This window comes from Scomber japonicus, chromosome 14 (assembly GCF_027409825.1).
Source record: "Scomber japonicus isolate fScoJap1 chromosome 14, fScoJap1.pri, whole genome shotgun sequence".
Classification (NCBI taxonomy): Eukaryota; Metazoa; Chordata; class Actinopteri; order Scombriformes; family Scombridae; genus Scomber; species Scomber japonicus.
In genome coordinates this window covers 15755340-15778862 of record NC_070591.1, presented here as the reverse complement: position 1 = coordinate 15778862, position 23523 = coordinate 15755340, and the positions used below count along the sequence as shown (strand labels likewise).

The following is a 23523-nucleotide window of genomic DNA, read 5'->3' as shown; positions in this document are numbered from 1 at the left end:
TTAAAGCTCTCCACATACTGCCCTACAAATTCAGATGTTATATTTTTATTTTTAAAAAGTGTGATTATAGACGTCATTTTAGACGTCAGCAGACACTGACACTGTGCATGTGTGCTTTTACCTTCCATGACGTAGACCAGTGAGCCTACATCGCCCTCCTTAATGATACAGCTGTCCTTTCCATACTCCACAGGGTACATGCAGTCTACGATCTCCTGGATCTGCGACAGCTCCAGGTTCTTCATGAAGTCATTGTCCAAGATGGCCTCCTTGATCAGATCCTTGGACCTTGGAGACAAGGTGGAAAAAAATGAGATATTACATCAGACCTGCACAGGTACAAATTCATATGTCAGTGGTGCTTCTTGACTATAGGAAAACAAAATGACAAAATAAGAGAGACAAATTAGCACAAGAGTCTAAATGCATGATGCACAAATCTCAACTAAAGCTCTTGGCTTAAATGAGAATATTCTTTAAAATCCAGTGAAAGATGTTGACCAGTTCAGCAGGCAGGTATGTTTCCTATTGTTAAGACAATTAAAATCTCTCACAAAAACTGCATGGTAGCTCTTTAGCTTTTCATAAAAACATATCCTCCTTTCAAAGACTTCAAGGTGAAACCTTTTTATTCCCTCCAAATGCTGGGACAAGTAAATAAATAGCTAAATCCATGCCTAATGGAAGCAGATTGTTTCCATTCAGAGTTGTATTTCTGAAAGCCAAATCAGCCTTCAGACTGTGGAGTCATTAGGGCATTCCATAGGTAAGTATTTTCTGCAATGACTATGCAAGGAAGGGAAAGAAAGTAATTAACTATAAAGCTAATGTGCAGTCGTCAAGGTACCGCTGGGTGTACACACAAAAGAGCACTTTGTCAGATAGGCTAAAAGGAAAAGCGGACAAATGAAATTAGACCACATTATGAAAGGGGACATTAAGTCAAAACAATCAATTAAAAGAAATAGTACACATTAGATATTGTTGATGGACCATTGAGGGGGGGGGGGGGGGGGATTTGTTTGCAAGAGGTGTCAAGCGTTTACAACAGGTGAACGCAGGCAAGACGCAGCAAAGTTTGAAACCATCGAGGCAATCATTCTGTTGCATGCCAAATGTCAAGATAGAGACGTTTGAGGTGGACCAGGTCCTCAACAGTTAATCAAAATCACTCATTCGTTGAAGCATGTCATCACCAGAGTCTGACTTGCTTGGCTGAGTGCTGTGTGGCTGGATTTGACTGAGTGTCATCTGGATGAATGAGGTTAATAATATGTATCAGGGTTAATCCAACAAGGAGTCCCCTCCTACCAAAAGGGGAAGCTTTTAAACCTTAATTCATGAAAATTACAGAATGCACTCCTCATCCCTTGCTACCTGGATTTAAAGGCATTGGTGAGCTGCCACTTGCCTTTTTGTGCTCAGTGCCCTTTTCAGAAACAGATTTTGAGGGTGCATTGTTGACGCCGATCACCTGTGGAGCTTATAGCTAAAAGGGCAAATAACCCGGAGGGCATTTATGAGGCAGAACTCCCACTACACACAGGCTTATCTGCACTGGTGCCAGGCTGAAGCAAAGTCTTACATAAACCACACAACTACACAAACCAAACTTGAAGCACAAAGCCTTCAATGTCTGCCATGATATCAGCAGCGCCCAGAATTTGTTTTTTTTGGAGAACACGTGCTAAAACCTCCTCTGCACATATATGAGATCATTTTTTATTGGCTTACATTGATCTTTTACGGTCACATGAATGCTTCTCCTTACCTTGCAAGGCAGCTGGATTTGTGAGATGACGCAAGAATCTATCTCGTCAGGTTCAAGTCATACACTTTTTGTCCAAACCACTGGTGATTCGGACCAATCAACATCACAAATCCACCTGCCTTGCAAAGTTAGATAGTGATAGACGGTGATTGGCTCATCCAGTCTCCTGCCAAGTATTTTTTGAAAGGGCCTCTCCATGTCCAAACTGTTTCCAAGTATTACTTCTTAGCTGATTCTGTGTAACAAACCATCTACCATGTCAGGGTATGTTTCTCCTTAAAATCTTAAAAGACATACTACCAAATCTATGAAAAGTTTCCTCCTCAGATAAAAACTGCGAAAGATGCCAAACTCTACCAAACATACAAATTTCAACCTTGAAAAACATCTACAAATTTCAATAGCATATTTTCTACATCGTCCACTGAATGATTGTTTTTTGTTTGAGTGTCAAGCAGCATGGTCAATTATCAGTAATGTACTTATTGTATTCAACTGCCAACTGAATTTTCATTTAGGGTTTCAAAGCTTGTGGCTCTCCAGACAGCCCTGTTTTGACTCGTTAACAGAAATTGAAATGAAGCTTGGACAGTTTGCCTCTCCAACAGAGTGACCAGGATGATGTTGAAGTTTAATATTAGAATTTTTTTATCTTCATCCTTGAGAGTCCAAACAATTGAATTGAATAGAAGATTGAGTTGTTTTAAATGTGCACCCCTCACTCTGTGTTATGACGGGCTTTATAAACGCTCCTCCCTTTTTCAGAAGTGACTGCACATGGAGATGATTTGGATTTGATCTAGAAGGTTCTGGATAGATTTGAGAGATCTTACTAAAGATGAAAAGTGTTTTTTGGGCTGTGATGATCCTTATTGAGATAGTGATTTTATGCAGTTAGCTAAACTAAACAACCAGGAACAAACTGGAAATTCATTCTTTTTCCAAAGTTGACATTTAATCCTAGAAATGTGCCTCATTGACCCTGTATCTGTTACATTTACACCCAGGAGATTTCTAGCCATTTCAACCCTGTTGGGACCCCCTGACTCAAGCCTCTGATAGCAGCGTTGAGCACCGTTTTGTCCGCTGCGGCCAACCAGACCCTTATAAAAACATCAGCCTTCCTCTCTTTTGTGAGGATGATATATTTGCCTTCATCCACTAGTGAACTTTGAGGCTGAGCAAGTTCAGCCTTCCTTAAAAGGAAAAAATATGCTCTTTTAGGGAGAAAAAAGAAGAGGGATGGCAGAAAAGTGGGAGAGGCTAAATGGAATAAGAGGCAGACAGAGGGAGAGGGATGGATAGCGTATGTGTAAGGAACACTCTACGGGTCTTGTAAAGAAGATAAAGTGAGTGAGAATTAAAGAAAAATATAAATATTTAGCCAAATCCAACAGGCATTATCACCACACTTCAGAAACCAAAACAAAATGAAAATATAATGGAGCTGCTTTTATCCCGAGAGGGCACTTACGTATTTTACAGAAGAAAAAAATGTCTGTGTTCTCAGCTGAGCAATAAAAAAGTCACAAAAGCCACACAGAACAAAATAACCAATAATTAATTGCTCAGTATCTGGAGAAAAACATGAACTATTAGCAAATTGCCCAAGCAAATATGTCCAAGCTAATTGAAAAATGATAATACCGCTGAACTAATCAAGAGAACAACGCACAAACATGCTCAGTTCATTTGCATTCAACGGTCTAACTGCTTTCCAATCATGTTTTTTCATAGTTATGCTCTCAAGAATAGAGACACTGAACAAAAAGTCATTCTCTATCAGATGGATAGTGTGAAAAGAAAATTGAGGATGTAGCTTGGAGGCTTTTGATGGGAGCTCAAACAACCACTTGGTAAGAAGAAGTAATTTTTGTAGTTTCATCAAGTGATTTCCTTTTGGTTTCCAAATCATGCAAAACTACTGTCACAACTCTCAAAAGACTGCCAGATCTCAAACTGCCCTTTCTCCATCATAACTGAAAGACGATAACAGTGAAATTCCCAGATGACTGAGACACCAAACTCTTCTTGGAGCAATAATGTCAAAATGCAATGCAGGTTTTAGTAGATATTTTGGAGATGCTGGGTTTTTTTACAGAAGCCTTGTCATGAGAAATTTACTGTGAGGATCCCACGAAAAGCCTCTTTGGAAAATCCTTTAATGGAAACAGGCATATACAGCAGAAGATTTAGGATGAGGATGATTGTCATAATGAAATGGTCTCTCTGGTGTGTTGTCCTTATCTGGCATTCCAAGCCCAGTGTTCAGGGTCTCACGTTTGTTTACGACAATGAGGAAAAGAATGCAATCACACAAGAAAGAGATAGCTTTGTGTGTGTTTTTCACTCTGCTGACAGGTATAACAAAAACTAATGGCCTGTTGCTGCTCAAATACATAACCCCTTTCATTTTTGAATCTTCTTTGATTCAATATTTGGAGCCTTGTTTGTTTGCGTGTGAAGAGTACAATGCCAGTGAATGACGCATGGGATCTGTAAACTGAGCACTGTTTTTTTTTTTTTTTTTTTAATTCCTCCTCTCCTTTTTTGCATTTGAGCTTAAAACATCAGCACGACAAAAGACACATTTTATCAAATGTTTTACTGGGTTTCAAAGTAGATAATATTGCAGTAATTTAAATTTGAACACATCCATGCTTATGTTAAGTGATGTCTATTTCTGCATTTCAAAGCTGGATTTGGTTTTGATATGGTGATTATATGCAACTGGTCCACTTTTCGGTGTGCTTGTAGAATGACAGGTAGATATTCTTCCTGACCACCAGGGGGATAAATCTATTGATTCATAATAACACAACCTTTAAATTCAAACCCTACAGACAGCTGGATTAATTCAAAACAGAGAGCTACTCTAATGCCAGCCTCAGTCTGAGAGATTGGCCTGATGTTGCAGTCTAGGTTGAGCAGGAAAGGGGTGCTTGTTTTAGAGTTTAAAAAGAGATAGAGAGAGACGAGTTCTAAACAAATCCTAAGGTAAACATGCACAGAGAGTCTGTTTGGGCTGCCTGTCACTGAATCTGTATGGGTGGCACAGTGGTTATCACTGATGCCTTGCAGCAAGAAGGCCATCCCAGATCCTTTCTGTGTAGAGTTTACATGTTCTCCACTTGTTTGCATGTGTTTCCTTTCCTCCCACTATCAAAGACCTGTAGCCTAAGTGAAGGGTCATACTCCTGTCAGTGCCTCTGAGCACTGGCACTGGCAAAAAGAACTGGAGTTGGTCCCTGTGCAATTCACTGTGGCTGCCCAAAGCGCCTAGTGTAGCTATAGGATGGTTCAAATGCAGAGGATACATTTAGTTTCAATGGATGTGAGTGTTGAAAAATGACTGAGTAAAGAAATCTTAATCTTAATCACAGTTTGTATAGAATTTACATAACTCATAGCTGCCACCACCAGCTCTCTAAACCTATTATTCCCTGTGACTGGATGACACTTCATCTCTCTCTCATCTTAGCCAATTATTGGACTGTCTGGCTACCAATAGGCTGATAATGTTATTGATGGCTGTAGCAATTGTTTCCTGATCATTTTTCATCTCATTTTTCTATAGATGAAGGCCTCCTATGACATTTGCCATTTAAGCAATGTGTGTGTGTGTGTGCGTGTGTGTGTGTGTGTGTGTGTGTGTGTGTGTGTGTGTGTGTGTGTGTGTGTGTGTGTGTGTGTGTGTGTGTATTGTAAAGCAGCCCCTCATCCTTATGTGCTACAGGTACCGCACCTGCTACGACACACGTAATATTACGCACAGGAGTCGGAAAGGATGACTGAGGGTGAATGAATTCATACTTGAGTGCAGCAGCCAATATAAAATGTTATTGAAAGTGAATATTATGCGATTATAATATGGACACCTACTGTGGGCTTTTTGGGTAGAAAGGTAGGGTGACATGGCTAAGATCCTGGATGTCGAAGGCAGTGGGTTCAGCCGAGATTGCCTGTCTCTTCGTCCGCTGCTGCTCATGCAGCTCGTTCTGTTTTTGGACCTGCTGGGTTGCTGGTTTAATAACAGAGCGGTATTTGTCCAGCTCGTTTTGTAGTCTCTGTATCAGCTCGTCTTTCTGGTCGAGTTCCAGTTCCAGTTCGTCGATAAGTGCGTCCCGCTGGCGCAGCTCCTCGATCTTCTCCTGGAGCGCGTACTGGAGGTCGCGCAAGGTGCCCATTTCACTTGGTGGCTGCGAGCGACTCCCCAATAAGTTTATCGAAATGAGTGCAGTCGAGGCTTTATCCTCTCTCCTCTACCACGCTGCTCATAAACTTTATCCGGCATCAACAGCTTCGAAAGATGCAGCCCCTGTCTCTCCTTAGGGGGGATTCCTCCCTCACAGTCCGTCACAGAGCGGATGTTGGGAATTTAAGCGAAATATTTTCGGTGGATGCCACGATTGCCAAGGTGAGCCCATAAAGCGTCTCAGCCACAGTCACGCAAAGTTTGCCCTCTCTCTCTCTCCCCCCTCTCTCTCTCTCACTCCTTCTCTCTCTCTCTCGCTCGCTCCCTTTCTCTCCTTCCCTCCCTCCCTCAGCGCTGTGACAGCGGAGGACGGTCCTTTGCGAGTGCGTCAAGAGACCTGGAGAGAGCGCATGTAGAGAAGGGCGCCTACAGGAATCTATGGCACAGTGCAGTCTGCCACTCCAGAAAGAACTGCGCTCGTCTCACATGAATAATGAACTCAGTGAGAAAACCACTGCTCGGAGGAGCATATCATCATACCTCAGTGAGTGGCCTTGTAGCCCCTGAGGCTCCTGAGTAACAAATAGATGAACACCAGGGCCTTAATGGATGTTGTGGGTGATGGAAACTTAATGATACTCTGATAAAAATAAACAACACGTTTGTCATTTATTAGTGAACTGATTTTCTGCAGCTTGTACTGTTGCACTACTTGTGTTTTTTGTCAATGTGCACAAAAGTGCAAATATTTGAAACTTTTAGTGTGGATTTGAATCATAATAACAGACTTTTCCCAAAACACTGTCAAGCAACTATTTTCGTGTGTGTGTGTGTGTGTGTGTGTGTGTGTGTGTGTGTGTGTGTGTGTGTGTGTGTGTGTGTGTTTGTGTGTGTTTGTGTGTGTGTGTGTGTGTGCGTGTGTGCGTGCGTGTACGTGCATTTGTGACTAATTAAAAAGTGGACAAAGTAAAGGTGCTAAAAGCAACAGAGCCATGATAACATTACAGACTGTCAGACACCAACAGCAACAGAACAGCTGCCAAGGATCCCGACTCTCCACAGCAGCTCCACATTCCTCATCTAATCTGTGTGTGTGTGTGTGTGTGTGTGTGTGTGTGTGTGTGTGTGTGTCGACTCTGAGCACCGCTGGTGTCTGTCCACATTATCCCAGTGAGTCATCTGAAGCTCAGCGAACAGCATTTGGCCTGATGCGCTCTGGACATATTCAGAAGAGGATAAACTGCCAAGGACAATCTGATAGGATGAATAGTTAGCCTACTGAGACTAAAACAACAATTATTGTGCCGAGACAAGGGAGTCACAAGCTGGCAGAGATGACAAAAAGCAGGGAATGAGATTTGTTTGGCTGTAAGGATAGGTGGTTTTGGTGTGGTTGTTAAAAAGCTTCTTTAGCCTGACAAAAGCATGTAAACAACACTAGGCAGAGACAGCCAGTCTAATAAAAGATCACAACTGCCCTCTTGTGGCAGATTAAAGGATCAACTCAGTCAAACAACAACAAGGTGGCATGCCTCTGCTCTGCAGGAAAAAATATCTCTTTAATGTTCTCACAACGCTGGTGTTAAATTAGTGAATGACTCAGCTGTGAAATGAGGAAATAGGCTGTTTGTACTCTTAACAACAATAGAACAATTAGATTCATGAGTGCACATAATGGCATGTATCGTAGACTTAGGCACAAAATGTAAACGTAGTCCAACTTGGCAACCTTGGAGAGATTTTAATAAACCAAATGCGCATCAGCAGCTGAGCACAAACCATTCAAACCTGTTTTCAGACATCACAGAGGTGAAAAGGTATAAATGTAAGCTGTCTGTGAGACTTTTAATGAGATGAAGCACCTGTGAGGAACATATGTTCAGCAAACAGCACTGTCTGTTTAAGCCACTAACATAAGAGGATTTATATATTTTACTGAAAATATTTGTTTTACTTGTCTTTTCTCTAAATGTAGACAGCTGAATGTCTAATGAAGCCAAAACAGCCTTTTCTCCTTTTCTTATATTTTCTTTTATCTCTGTCAAGGGAAGGAAAGTTCATAGGCCACAAAGCTTGAGCAGCAGTAAAGTTTACTTCATAACAGGAAACTTCAGGCATGGAGATTCAAGCTCCAGCTCTCTCCAGTCCAATGTTGCATCCTCCATCCTCCCATCATCAAAAAGCCCTCTCTCCCACTGTCCTTCAAAGCACCTCTGCGCTTTGAATTTCACCTCTCTAACCATCCAGCTCAGCCCTTTTCCTATGCAGATCAATAGAAACAGGATCCGTTGCTCCATGGTGTGGTAATCCGATGAGTGGAGTGGGCCGCCGGCTGGTGCCACCTCCCTGACTCTAATGGAGGGGGGCTGGGGGGGTCACAACATCTCTGACCCCACGGCTGGTAGTACAGGTGGACGCCCTTCTCCAGACAGTGCAGTGGCACCGAGAGCAATCACGTCATTTCACCAGTGCTCTACACCAATGCAAGCAGGTTTACTTCCGTTTCACTGCACATGCATCATGGCCACATACAATTAGCCTTTCTGTTCACTGGAGGCCCATTCAAGCGCTTATTGTGCTTCATTAGCTGAGTATATGCATAATTTGACCTTTTTCAGAATGAACCCTAGCCCTATTGAAAGTTTGACAAAAGATGATCAGTATAGTTGATTATTTCTGTTTTGAATAATGCATTTCTCAACTTAGGTCACTCAGGTACTTATTCTCAAGTAATTTATTGTGATTCATCATGCATCATAACTACTTCTGAAGACTTTTATGTTGTCTGAAGAGACACTGAATATCAATGAATGAGTGAAAATAAGGACCTGGCTTATCTGCAGTTTATTAATGCAAAATGAAGTTTGGAAATTGTTTAGCAGATGTAACTAAATTAACCCAACTGTCTGTCTGTTGTGTGTGTGTGTGTGTGTGTGTTGTGTGTGTGCGTGTGTGTGTGTGTGTGTGTGTGTGTGTGTGTCTGTGCTATTAATATAATTTATCTTGATGTGATTCTGATAATAAAAACTGAGATTTAGAGAAGTGTGTGTCAATATTTTAGCAGGGAATAATGGCAACACAATCAAGCGGAATAGACTAGAAACAAAGTGAATGTGTGAGATAAAAGCAATCTATCAGGTACAGGCCTCATATGAACCCTAAAATTCAGGACAGCCATACTGTGAAGCTAAAACGAGCACCTCAAGGTGATGAAGGAAGCATATGGTCAAACAAAGCGTTTTCTAATGGAGTATTAAATATCCTCAGACATGCACTTCGGGTCCTCAGCGTCCAGCTACTAAAAGCCAATAATGCATCGCACTTCCTCCTGTCTGTGTCCTGTGGGACTGCCATGATGGATCTGATCAATTAGGAGCTCTTTCTGAAGCTCGCCTTGGAGCTGCGTCATCGGCCCCCAAGAATGAAAGTGCTCCGTCCATTCATGGTAAACGTCTCCATTTCTCATTTAGAAAAAAGGGGAACGACAATGAAGAAAACAGACAGAAAAAAAGCTCTGTGAAGATAGGACACCAAAGAGCCACGAGGTGTGTGTGTGTGTGTATGTGTGTGTGTGTGTGTGTGTGTGGAGTTCATAACATTCATTTTCATTCATATTTCTGTTGAAAAAGAGACTTCTGTTTCCCAATAACACATTTCATGGCACATTCTGGTATAGTGAAAAAGAACAACACTCCAAAATATAAATATTTCTAGATGGGACACAAAGCTGACACATGGGACAGTAAAGTATCAATACCATGCTGAACAATCTTACCAATCGGACTTGGCATATTTCCGAAAAGCCTGCCTTGACAGGTCCTGGTGCGTTTGTGGCTCCGCCGAGATGCCCTGCGCCCTGCGGGTCCTCGGTCCAATAAGTTGAGCGCTGGGCAGAACAGACTGACATTTGTGCAATTTTCTCTTCAGTTCTTGAATTTCGTCTTCTCTGTCCGCCAGCCGTCTCTCCAAGTCCCGTATCCTCTCCTCCTTGAGCAGCAGGATCTTCGCAAAGTCGTCCTCCAGGTCACTCATGTTGATAATCTGCGTTAAACTTTGTCGCGATACTCCGTGATTTGGACAAAACGATTAAAACTCCCAGCGCTCGTACAGGTTGTGAAAACGGACACAAATCCCCTCTAAATACGCACAGGATGATGAGGATGCTCCGAGAATGCCCCGTCCACTGCCCACTTGTTTATTTCAGAAGAAAAGAGCAAATCGGTGTTTAAAGCCGGGGAGCGGACGATTGATGGAGCAGCGCTGCGCTACAGTCCACCAAGCCTCCGGGGAGCAGCTGATGATCCTTCATTGAGAAACCAATTACAGCAGCTCTTCCTCTCCGAGGACGCAAGCAGGCCGTCAAACTGGGCATTAAAGACAACTCCTGTAGTTCACCGCCTCTCACACTGCAAATACAACACAGAGGAAGCCCAGACCAGAGCTACTGCTGCTGCTGCTGCTGCTGTCATATATTTGTTTACCATACATCTGAACAGCCCGGAGCCCCCTTTGAGCGACAAAAGCGCAAACACCACCCCCCCGACCTAACCTAATGCAAAAATCAATTGTCCCGCACCCGTACTGGCTTCACAGGACAGTGGATTAGTTTGTTGTCAATGGTAACATTTTATATATGGACTAAGCACACACCAGTGAAGTGAAAGTAATCTCCCTATAAGGCAAAAAAGCCTTTATATTGGCTAGAAGCTTCTGTGATTGCAATTGCACAGTGCTGTTATGAAGCTTTATTATGACTGTGCCTTTTTAGGAGTGAATGATGCTTTCTTATCTGGACTATAAGGACACAAAAATAAAGTTAGGTCATGAAAAAAAAATAACCAACTGATCAGAACAGCAATAGTTTATATAATTAAATTAGACATCAGAATTTAAGGCCCAGATGAATGGCAAAATGAATGATTCATAGTTGCATAAGTGAAAAAGAGGCTTTCATTGTGTGCATCCAATATAAAGTAGCCTAAAGCTAATTACACAACAGATTTGGAGTGTGTTATCAGTTCTTTGCCAACAGTGCTCGTCACTTTCATCCTCACTATGCTGTATATGGAAGAGAGTTCAGTGATAGATCATCATTTCTGCCACTGTAATATTAATCTGCAAACCCAACCAGTCATTTTTATGCACCATTTTTCATTCTACTGCCTAAATCTGTTTCAACTCAATGAATTCATTGAGGGGAGAAAAAAAAGGAGCTCATGGGTGCTTGGGGGATGTTTCATTAAGATTCTGGGATAAAAATAGAGTGAACAGATCTTCCCTTTGCTGGTGTAGTTCAACATATCTCACCCTTGTCTTCTGCTTGCCTTCTTATTATTCAAACCACCTCTTATTGGGCTGGAGATGAATCCTTGTTGCTGGAAAGCGTGGACATATAAGTCTATTTGCAGAGTTATATTACACATTATTGGACATGTTTTTTTCCCATTCAACCTGAAGGTCTCCAAATGGCTCATGGAGGAATATTCCCACAGTAACAGTCTGTAAACCTTCATCTCCCATGTGAGACTTGTGATAACCTGTTTAGCTCACGCCTGGCTTGATAATTTCCCCGAGTTATCAGGTGAAGATTGCACAGCGTCTCTTGCAGTGGCATCTTTACTACTGTTACAGAGTCTCTGTGTATGTGATCCACGTTTCACAGTGACTGTGCTGAGAAGTGAATGCAACCAGCATTCAAAAGCAAGGTGAGGACCGGGGTCGTGCTGTTATCATTGTGGAAAACAGCGATCGATTAATTATGTATGCAGCAGACACTGTGCCCATAATGACAGTGGTAAATTAAGTGTCACCTTCTGTGACCCTGTCCATATCCACAGAGAATATGGTTGCGCTGAAAAAGCACTAGTGACATCCCATTCAAGAAAAGGGCATTCATACAGTTGGACAAAAAGATGCAGAATATCAATCCGTTTTTTATTAGAATGTCTTTGATCTTATGTTATTACCACAACCAATCCTCACTATTAGAACCTATAGGTACTCTTTGTGTTGTCACCATGACAATATCTGGGTCACTAGCCTAAAATCTGTGTAACCTCAACAATAGACTATTTTCATGTTTACACAGAGTGAGAAATGCTGCACTGCCAGTTTTAGCTTGTGTTGTCTGAGCAATACATGGGCCATCTCCTTTGGATGTTGTGGGTTAGGTAATGGATGCCAAGTTAACCTTGCGGCACCCAGAGATAGACACTCTGACTGCCCCGCAAATCGCCGTTCGTGGGCGTCATTGAGTTCACAGTGATTGCTGAGTCTTGCTGCAGGGTATTTAAAGGTTCATGTGTTGTCTTCGCATTGTTTCTGAGGCGTCTCAGGGCAGAGAAAAGCCGGTGCCCTCTCATTCGCCTTGGGGACAGATCAGCTTACGGAAGAGAAGAGGGCAGACATTAGTCACTGTTTTCCTGTAATACACACACACGCACACACACACACAGACATTCAGAGAGGTGTCATGGGTATACCCAGACATATGCTTGCACATCATTATCACCCACGCACACACACACTCGCATACAAAGATTTATGTAACTATTCACAAAGCTAAAATCCCTGCAGACGCACAAACACGATCATGCCAGCAGCCCGTATGGAAACCTTAGAGGGTATTACAGTGAGCGCAATGGTAGGAGAGGTATGTTGCTATATCTCTGGAGAAGCGGCCCCTTGAGTCCCTGATGTCTTTAATACTGCTTCTGACTCTGCTCTTGTTGTCTCTGCTGCCCGTCCCAGTGAGACACCACCTGCCTGGGCCTGCCATCCCAGAAGAGCTAAGATGAGCAGTGGGAGAGGGTGAAAGGGAGAGACATCATGGGAAGGGCACAGGAGAGACACTTTAGCCTGGAGCAATCTATTTCTGAGCCTCTCCAAGACCATAAAACACTAAATCCTGCACTTTAGCAGCAACATCATATGCAGACTTCACATCACATTGATGCAGTCTCACATTGTAACATGATATCATATCCAGAGCTGCAGATTGATCATTTGCCTCACATTTGAGATGGATAGAAGCAGAGCGCAGGAAATTAACTTAGCAAACGCAATAATCATACTTCCTTCCTGCCTTCCTGTACGAGTAACATCAAAATCAGATAGGTTGGGATAAGGTGGATTCCACTTTTTTGTAACGCTGCTATAGCTGCAACTAACAATTACTTTAATTAGTGATTAATCTACCAGTGAATCTGTCTGTGAAGATTCTTAGTCATCAATGATGTCTGAAAGTGCAAAGTCCAAGGCAACTGGGCGTGCTGTAGAATATTAAATAAGGCACTAGTCATCTATACAGAGGCTATAATCAATATTTCATATCTATACATGGATGGCATGGCTATATGTATGTAGAAAGGCTTGCTCATAGATGTTTTTAGTCTCTTTCAGCTCATTGTTGTGGTTTTTTTTGGCCCATAACGTCACTGTTTTGGTTTACTCTTACCTCTCAACATCATCTTAACCCTTGTGTTCCGGTCAAATCTCTCCGATTTAAAAGTTTTATCTCTGAAAAATGTAGTAAATTTGATCAGACGGACTTTTGTGTTTTATTCAACTTTTGTACACTCTTGGTGTTCCCGGTCAAAATTACCAGTCATTAGAAATGAAAACCTGAGCTCAGGTACATCCTCATTTGTCAGATGGACACACACACACACACACACACACACACACACACACATACACACACACATTGGGTTCCCTGGCAACCACTACGTGAACCTTTGCCCGGTAGAGTCTTTCTCCTGTGTGAACAACACCTGTTGGCAGTTCTCACAGACAGTTGCAACATTGTTTCAATAATATTGAACTTTTCTCATAGCTACAGTATGGTAGCCTATATAATGCTTTTTTGAGGCCTTGCTCACAGTTCATTGTGTGGCAGCACCACGGCAGATCGATATACCGTAAGTGAGGCTCTTGATTATATATTTGATCACCACACTGGTGAGGAGGAGAGAGGCCAGGAAACTGACAGTGAGGATGGATTAGAGGAGGAAGTGTCAGAAGATGAAGACAACACAGAATCCAGACCAAGAAATAACTGATGGGGAGGAATTCAGTGATGAAGAGGATGGCCATGCTGAGGCTACTGTCACATTCAAGTCAAAGAATGGAACTTATCCTGGTCTTCATCCCCACCTGAGAATCAAGGTAGGCTTTCAGCTGAAGATGTCATCAGGATGACCCCAGGAACTACAAAATATGTTGTATCCTGGATTCATTACATCAAATCCTGCTTTGAACTGTTCCTGACTGAGTCCATCGAAACCATGGTGGTAAACATGACCAAGTTGGAGGGGAAACAGATTTACAAAGACAATTGGCGCTAAACAAGGAGCTAACCCAGACAGACATGAAAGCATACATGGGTGTTTTGATTTTGGCTGGTGTGTACAGATCCAGAAACGAATCTACCAGCAATTTATGGGATGCAGAGTCTGGTCGGAAGAAGCAAGATCACTTGCTGCAAGAGAGGTGACAAAAGGAAGAGGTGCAGTCTGTGTGCCAAGACATGTGAAAACAAGAATAATGTGCCATAAATGCAATGCATATGTTTGCTTTTTGTTTGAGTAAACCCCCTCCGCCAAGTTTAGAAGCCTGATTTTATTATCAGTTTTCAGTTGTTTTCTGTTATCAGGCAAAAACACATCTGATGAACATTGTAATGTTATTGTTCTTGTTAGTTGTTCTTTAATGTATTAAGACATTGATCTTGGAAAATTGTCAAGTGTAGTTTTGGGATAATTTCCTTTGTACACAATAAAATATTCCCGGTCAAAAGTGACCGGGAACACAACTGGTGTGACTGTATAAAATGTTTTAATGATTTTAAAACAAATGTAGGTAACTTCGACCCAAAGTAGTCTGTGATAAACAGTGTACTATGTTTCATCTGATTATTTCTTATAGTCAAAATAATCCAGAAATTATGGTTTTTAGAACTCAAATTCAAGATGTATACGCTCAGATCAGTGAGGCATACAGGCCATAAATAACAAATAGATGTTTAAAACTTGTAATATTCACAAGAACTGAAGTTGATAAAAAGATCTAACACAACAAGTAGTGATAATATATGTATTATTACAGTTTTTATGATGAGTCTTAATGGAACAGTAATTTTGATCGGGAACACAAAATAGTTTAACATGAAATGAACACAACATGATTTATAGCTGCAGCAGGTAGGTTGGTGGGAAAAGCTCTCACATTGTAAATAACACCAAACAGAAGACAAACAAACTAAACATCTAAAGCGCCAGATGTTTCTCTCAACAGAGCATAAAGGAGAGTGAATATTGAATTTTTATCCAGGTCACACAGCTGTGTATGAATGCTGTGTATCTCTTTCATGTGTATATAAGCAACTATTCACTGACAACGTTACCAAATCTAATTAAAAGGTGATAATGTGTACACAGCTTGGTTTTACTCACTACAAGTGACTAAAAGATTAGAAAAGGCAAATTTGTGAAAAGTGTAGGGTTAGGGTTCATCCCAGTTGTCTTTGACTCTGTGTTCCTAGCTATCAATTAACCAATTAATAATGTCATCAATAAGCCTTTAAAATGTACAAAATTACCCAGAAGCCAAACTGACATCATATAATAGCTCCAAAAACCTAACTATTTAAGTCTAAAAGAAGCAGCAATTTTCTACATTTGAGAAGCTGCCACCAATGAATGTTTGGTATTTATGCACAATAAATAACTCAAATAATTAAGGGTTTGGTTGGTTGATTTATTTTCTGCCAATGAACTAATTGATTGAATCGTTTCAGAACTAAACACTGCCTGAATATTATATTATATAATATTATACAGTCTGATGGAGAGAGGACACTGCATTTTGATGTAAAGGTGATATGACAGTGTGTGAGAGAGAGAGAGAGAATAGGTGTTACAGAGAGAAGAAATGTGTCTGCGAGGTGAACAGAAGGTCAGGGGTCACTGGTTGGAATGCTGTATTCCCGTCATCTTCCAGGTGCGCTGACTTTCTAACATCGTTAATGCTCTCAGTCACATGTACGGTGGCCTAGAGAACTTAAAGAAACAGACAAACCACAAGCAAACAAAGAAAACCATTCATCAGTTTGACAGCACAATTCAGATTTTAAAAAGCCCTGCAGAGAAATTAAATCAAATTTAAATAAATAAAAACACACTCACCAGTTTGACTTTACATATGCAGCATAAGAAAACACAGAAAACATGCCACAAATACAAGACAGCATGTTGGCAAATACGCAAAATAGTTAAATCTTTTTTACTTATTATAATAGTAACAGATACTTGCTGGCATTAACCTGTAATTGATCAGGACTGCTTGATGAATAGTCAAACAGCTTTGGAAACCCCCTCCCCCAACACCCTTCCTCTTTCAGACTTGGAAAAGTGTGGAGGAAGGCTGGCAATCCAATTTTCACATCCTCTTCACGCAGATTGGCTGGCTGTGTAGAGGTGAGAAAGTAAACAGGGTTTGAATTTATCTTTCAAGTTCCTTTTTTCATCCTTCACACAACTCTGTCTGTAATATTTGATGCAACACTATGAATGTCTTCCAGGAGAGATTTAAATGATACTGTGTCTCCCCCTGCCTAACCCTAACCCTAACCCTATCGATTTGCATGTGTTTTATTTATTTGCAGTGAGTTGAACTTGCAGGACCTCCATACACATGGGCATTCAACCAGAGGGTCTGCAGCCTTGTGACAGAGGTTATCTCAGAGTTGCATCTTTTGTCAACCAAATGTCAGCTGAAAATAACAATTTAGAAATTAGGTCATGTAAACTGTCTCATGGATTCCCTTTTTTGGTGTTGTGAAATAAAGTGGCATTAGCAAATGTTAAGCTTAAGAAACTGTACTTATTTGGAGTTTGTCATTACTAATGTTTTCTAGTCTTGCTAAAAAAGTCTTCCACAGTGTTAGCTTCATGTTGAAACAGAGGGAGCAACACGTGGTAACAGAAGAAATATAGTGAGACAGATATTGTCATGAGCCATTATCCCTCTGCCTATGATTCCACCAAATACACTCCAAGTATAGCTCCTGAATCATCTTATATTTGCTGAAGAAAATGGAGGCTGTGCTACTCTGTGTTCACTCAGTTGAAACAGGATTATTTTCTGCTCCTCCAGTAATTCTCTGGTGTAACAGAGGTGTCTCTTTTCACACCTGTCCCAACTGTCTGACAGTGTATCTTGAAGGAGCAGAGACACAAAAGTTGTGATGTTGTCATGACAGAAGTATTGACTGTTTGCTTTCTTTCTTTTTTTTTCCTGTGTGTGTTTATTTTAAACTCAACTGAGGCATGTGGCGGTTTAAAAAGCAGCAGCACAGATTGTGTCCATGTGAAGGAGTTAACCTTTAAAAAGCAGTATGATTATCAGGGTTTATTTACTTATTTTACAAATATATTTGTTTATAAATGTAGATATTTATTGATATTAGTCCATGCCAGGTCATCCAGATCATCAAAGCATTTAAAGCTTACTCTCATTTTGAGCCTCATCTGGTGCCAAATCTGTAAAACAATATAAAAAAAAGATTAAAAAAAGATTGAAATCCCTGCATTCATCACATTATTGATATCTATCTGGAGTAATGGACAAAAACCCTGCCTGTATTGAATGAAAAGAGATATGTAAGCTCTGGAGAATCCCTCTCATCTCTAAGGCTGTGAGATAACAAATAGCCTCCTTTCCTCCCATCTGGCTTTTCAGCCGCTGCACTAAAGCAACAAACTAATATCGTGGTAGAGATGGGATGTAAGTGATGGTTCTGTGTGAAATGAATGACCCTGTTGATCTTATTCTCAGCCTTACTTCCCGTGTGTTTGTGTAAGAGTAAGCATGTGTTTGTAGAGGTCGTCACCTGTGACACATTTGAGGCGAGCAACTGCCTGAGAGGATGGGTTGCTGTGACTTTTTCTTGGAGCTTAAAACATGTGTTTCTAAAGCGTGTCAGTCCATCTCAAGAGGAGCCTCTTTTTCTTGCGTAATAAGCTGTAAACACACCTGACTGATGAGTCACATCACTGGGGAGCTGGGACCTACTAGCAAGCCGTTATCTGGCTGTTTGGCAGGAATGCATTTAATGGAAGGTAGTTTGAAAGAGCACGTTCCTCCCCCGATGTAAACCATACCATATGGAGGCTATACGTCAGGCTTTAGGCCAAAGTATTTCAGTCTTATTCTGCGAGGGTCAGGAGAGAAAGCTGAGGCTGTATGCATAACGCTTTCACATACACAGAGCTCGGTCTGTTGAAATGTTTTGAATTGGGTTGTTTTCTTAGATGCTCCTCTTTAAATAAGAACAAATTCTTGTAAAGCTTTTACAAGATATCACAGCTCATTATTCAGCTTCAGATGAGTGGCTGTTATGAGAAAAGATGTTTTCCAAAGTACTTAACTTTGGGTTTGACCTCTTTATAATTCAAACTCCACAGATAAGTCATATTCATATTGAACTTTATTCAAAAGGGACTTTAAAAAGGATTTTTGAAAAGAAAAACACATAATGCTTCACAGACATTAAAGCTAAAAGTAAACAATTAAGCTAAAAAGCTAACCCTCAAACAAAATGAAAATATAATTATAAGCACAAACAATAAATTATATGATAGAAATAAGAACATATTTTTAAACTGACTTCTTTTCAATGTTTTTAAGTCTGCATTTCTTCACCACAAGATGTTCAACAGCCCTATTTATACAAGATTACCAAACTCAGTCAACATTTATACTACATGGTCAAAGTCTCAAACCATTTCTACATTGATTAATGATAATATCATCAAGTCTGTGTGTAGATGTAGGAATAATGTGTGGGTCTAAGAAGACTCCAGTGCAGGAAACTTGAAAATGAGGCTTTTAAAGCAGCTTTAACACTGTGATTTGTAGTATGGATCAGTAATACTCAAACATACTATGGGTTAAACTATATCCTCCATCATGCTGTTTGCATTATAAATGAACAAATAAGGGGTGTGCCGTGATTCTGACCAATGGCAGCATCTGAGAGTGAACCTCATAATACCTCCTGTGAGATAAAACGTTTTGTCTGCTCCTGCATCCTTCAAAGCTCTCTGAGTTGTCAGAGTATCCTCAGAATATTTTAAAATCCACCCTGATTTATAACATTTTCTTATAAGCAGCCTGTTATTGTAAGACCATCATCAGCTGTTAATGATTCTGCATTATGTTTAGTTTAGCATCTGGAGATGGAAAAGTCATAGGTAGCTAGAAGACGGTAGCAGTTGCAAGCAGTACTAGCCTTAAAAAAACAGACATTGCACCCCTGAATTCCTCGGGTGCATGCCTATCTCTGCAGGGTTCCCAGCATACTAAGCAAGCTTTGCACAACCCGTGGAAGGAGGTAATGTAAAGTCATGGTGGAGGATGGTCCAAGCGTCTGGAGCCTGTTCTGACAATGGTGTCACAACACGCCTTCACTTCAGCTAGCTCATAAAAGTCAGCAGAGCTAAAGATAGACATAGGCAGTGAGTGGGACAGTAATAAATTAGTAGGAGACCCCCAGGGCTCAACTAGAAAGGATCCTCAGATGTTATAGGCGTTATGCTGATCCTTAGCCTGTCACTGAACTAAACCCTTATTATGATGTGCACTGAGACCTAAAGACCTGGCTGGCTGGTATGTTGTGCTTTGCAGTCAGATTCTCAAACAATGACCTACAGATTCGTCACTCCTTTAATGCACTAATGGTACTGGCATTAGCTCTTTAGGGAGAACCGTCTCCTGCTTGCTCAGTTGATCCTGCTGCTTTGCGCCAGAAGGGCCTCCACATTCCTGGCTCAGCTGGACATTCAACAGGCCACCACCTGCAGCATGTCAACACCCACAGGCTCAAACTGCACAAGGTTAACGATCCCCCACTCACTGTAAAACCATTTACCATCACCCTGACTGGATGGTGCTGTAAAAACAGTGTCAGAGTGTAGCAGAGTAATAATTAAAAAAAAAAAATAGTTACAGTAAAGAGGAGAGTATTAGTCAAATTTTTTCATGAATGTGTAACAAAGAAAACAAACGACAGAGAGGAAGCTATGCACATATAATGCCAAAGGTCTTGAGATGTTGACGATACTGTTGAAGCTTAAAACAAAAGGCTGACATCTTTGATTGACATTTTGCCCATGGCTGTACGTGCTAACAGTGGGGGAAGCAGAGACACAGTGTCTTGTCTCAGCTGTCATTTCTGAGTCTGTGGTAGGAAAACGTGAGAAAAATGCCCACACTCTGCTTCTCAGCCACATCCACATGCTGAGATCCTTCCACCACCTCGATAAAACCACACTGGAACATCTTTTGTTTTCCTCCATCGCTTTATCTCCTTCTTATTGTTGTCTCACTCAGATTGATGTCAGGCATTGTGTGGCCATTAAGAGTTGAAGTGTTTTCCTAACTCATCCTGCTGAAAAGATTGAGTGACTGATAAAAAAAAGCATCATTAATTTTCTGTGGCAGCTGAATGCACCAATCTGCTTTGATGTCGGATTCAAGAAACCATCCTTCAGCAAGAAGGAGTTTTCTCACTGTTGATTACGTGCAAATATAATTTCCATATTTGCATGACAAAGACAAGACTGATTGATACCAGGAGAGATTGAGATCTTATCTGCGGCTCCCCTTGCGTGGTTGCTGATTTGTGCAATGTTGCAGTTGCCTAGTAGCCAGCGACGCCCTCTTCATTTCCAGTAGACATCACATGGCGCCAGAGGAGCTCACCAGAATAACTGGACAGGCCTCCAGAGGCAACTACTCACTAATGTAATATGTACTAGAGTGGCCATCTCTAGAGTGTGAGAGAGTCAGTGATATTAACAGAAACAGAGACATTCTTCATAGATGCTTGAATGAATCTGTCCCTTTGTTACATAACAGCGTGCAGTATACTCACCCTCAATACTCGAGAGGGACCCTTACGACTTTGCAAATGCAGTAAAAATCTGACCATGTTTTCCGGTTGAGAGCATACTGTATCACTGTTCACTGCTACGAAAAAAAAAATTATGGGTGACTCAACTCAAAGTCAGGCGCGGCTGCCGGGAAACACTCCAAGTTTTCATGTTACAGGCATGATCACTCTTCATTTGCCTGTGCTGCAGTAAATCAGCCATGCAGGTCTCCATTATGGGAACCCTTTGACCTTGCACAAGCTCATCAAGACAAACAGCATCACTCTGTGGACACACTCATCAGCCAGTGAACACTTAGATTTCAGCTGCACTTTCTCTCCCATTTCTACCATCCTTGCCTCATGAAGTTATAACAACATTAAACGCATACATACTGTATATTATTTTAGTAGATCTCCTTTATTTGCTACATGAACCCTTCTCTCTACTCTGCTTTCCAATACCTGAATAAAGTTCCTACAGCCAAAAATCATGATTTATTTAACACAGAGGGCTAGAGAGGCCAGGTACATACTAAATCAGCTTTTAAAAAGAGGAAAGATGAAACGGTGACTGAACCTGCTTTTACAGGCTTTACTTTTACTCTTTTTTTAAAATCCCTGCATGACACAGCTAACAGAACATCAGTACCTCTCTTGAAATTCAGACTGAGACATTCACAAATAATGGCTGTCTTGATGATTATGAAATGGGTGGCGATCTATCTCTTTGGTACTCTTCTGCACAGAGTAGTATCATATTGAAGCTGGTAGTACTCCAGGAATCTTGCTCAAGGCGCTTTATGCAGGGTGGATGCTTTATTGCTTCAATAGCTGAAAGGATTCTTCTCATATATGCATTCTCTATATATGGCATTTATTGTGTCCCTGTTAATGTTTTGACTCAGTGAACTAGCATGACAGCCACATACAGTATTAAATAAGACTTTGTACTTATCACTGACATTTCCCCTATATCCCCCTTTGCTGACCAAAGCTTTGTTCCTCTTTCACAGCATCCAAATGCCATCCAAAAGCTAGAAAGTCACAATGTCATCTGGGATCAAAGGCAGCTGTGTCTCTCTGTGTCTTTTCTTTTAGGCGTTTGGTGTCTGAAAATGATCCATGTATAATAGCGTAGTCAGACAAGTGCTGCTTGATTCAAAGCCTCAGAATACAGCGATTGCCAAGAACCCCTATCGTTGCTACTCACTAACTCACTGAGAATCATCAAAGGAGGAGAAAATAGGAGGAGGGTGGGGGGAGGCTTGCTATCAGTTGATGCTGCAGTCAGCTGCCATATTTCAAAATCACTGTATTGATTGACTCCCTGCTGATGGACCTTTCAAAGACTGTGCAGGTCAATGTGAACTGATTGGAAAAAATAATATTTCATTAATTTAAACACATTCATTTGTAGTTGTGAGCGTTTAATGATCAGAAAGTAATGTCTAGGCTTGGCTTAGTTTCCTGTAATGCCTCAAAGCCATGCCTTCAGGTGCAAAGGTTATAAAGTTAATCCTCATTTCCTGTGTGACCCCACATCAGGGCAATAACAGGCCACTCACTGCCTGTATGCTCCACATTAAATCAGCTCTAATCAATGTCTTAATATCAAAAATAGATTACATGACTACATGTATGGCAAAGAGGTCATAGTGTTGACAAACTCATAGATAATTATCACCCAACACAGTAGTTCCCCTCATCTATATGGAACATTGTAGCATGGCTAAGTGTCACAGCTCTCACCAGCGTCGTTCCCACACATAGACTGCTGTTCTCAGCACAAGACACACTCTTATAAACACACTGAATGCTACCTGTTCAGCACCATACTGCAGACAAATTTAGCAACTAGCCAGTGAATGTTAGTGAAGGCTTTGGCAGATGAAGAGCCAGAAATCAGGAGCTGGTGTAGACCAAAACAGACTTAGAATGAGAGGGAATATTGGACCTAAGAAACAAAAATGAATTCAACTTTATTGATAAAGATATGTAATGTCAAGTTTACAGCTTGTCTTGCTGCCCCAAGTATCCAAAAACATCAAATATTGCAGGTACTTATCCAAACTTTTACTAAACATCAATGTTGTCAAGCGTTACCACAAAATATTAGGGCTGCAACTACTATTATTTTCCTTAATTAATAAACTGTTGATTATTTTCTTGATAAATCCATTGGTTGTTTGGTCCATGAATTGTCAGAAAATTGTGGAAAATGTTTCCCACAGCCCAATGTGATGTCTTCAAATGTCTTGTTTTTTCCTCAAACCAAAGATGTCCAGTTTACTGTCATAGAAGACTGAAGAAACCAAGAAAATATTCATATTTGAGAAACTGGAATCAGAAAATTTTGACATTTCTAAATATATTAATTATCAAAATAGTTTAATTTAATAGTGGGACATTGAAGGCCTACAAAATATCACTGTTGAACATCTAGTACATGAACCACATTGTGGCACAGGTTATTGGACTCACTGGAAAAACTAAATCTAGTGTGATCAATAGATGTCGACAGAGCTACGTTTACAAAGTGGTGTGGTCTTTCTATAAATGACACTTTGATAACCAGGATCCGACAGGAATCAGTGTGCCATCTGCTCACCCGAACGTGTCTGC

At 40.9% G+C, this 23523-nt stretch overlaps 1 protein-coding gene across 3 annotated transcripts in view; it reads right to left on the bottom strand.

Moving 5' to 3' along the window:
* The window catches only part of LOC128373368 (cGMP-dependent protein kinase 1), a 79163-nt gene extending 69165 nt beyond the window's left edge, over window positions 1–9998 (bottom strand). For 2 of the 3 annotated variants that reach the window (XM_053333667.1, XM_053333668.1), the window contains exons 1-2: window positions 5654–5958; window positions 122–288 (exon numbers count right to left, since the gene is read on the bottom strand). In XM_053333667.1, the coding sequence (XP_053189642.1) occupies window positions 122–288; window positions 5654–5958 (472 nt within the window). Of the gene's footprint in view, window positions 1–121; window positions 289–5653; window positions 5959–9741 lie in introns of those variants that run through there. The other variant, XM_053333670.1, reaches the window with a different exon arrangement.
* Window positions 9999–23523: the final 13525 nt, after the last annotated feature.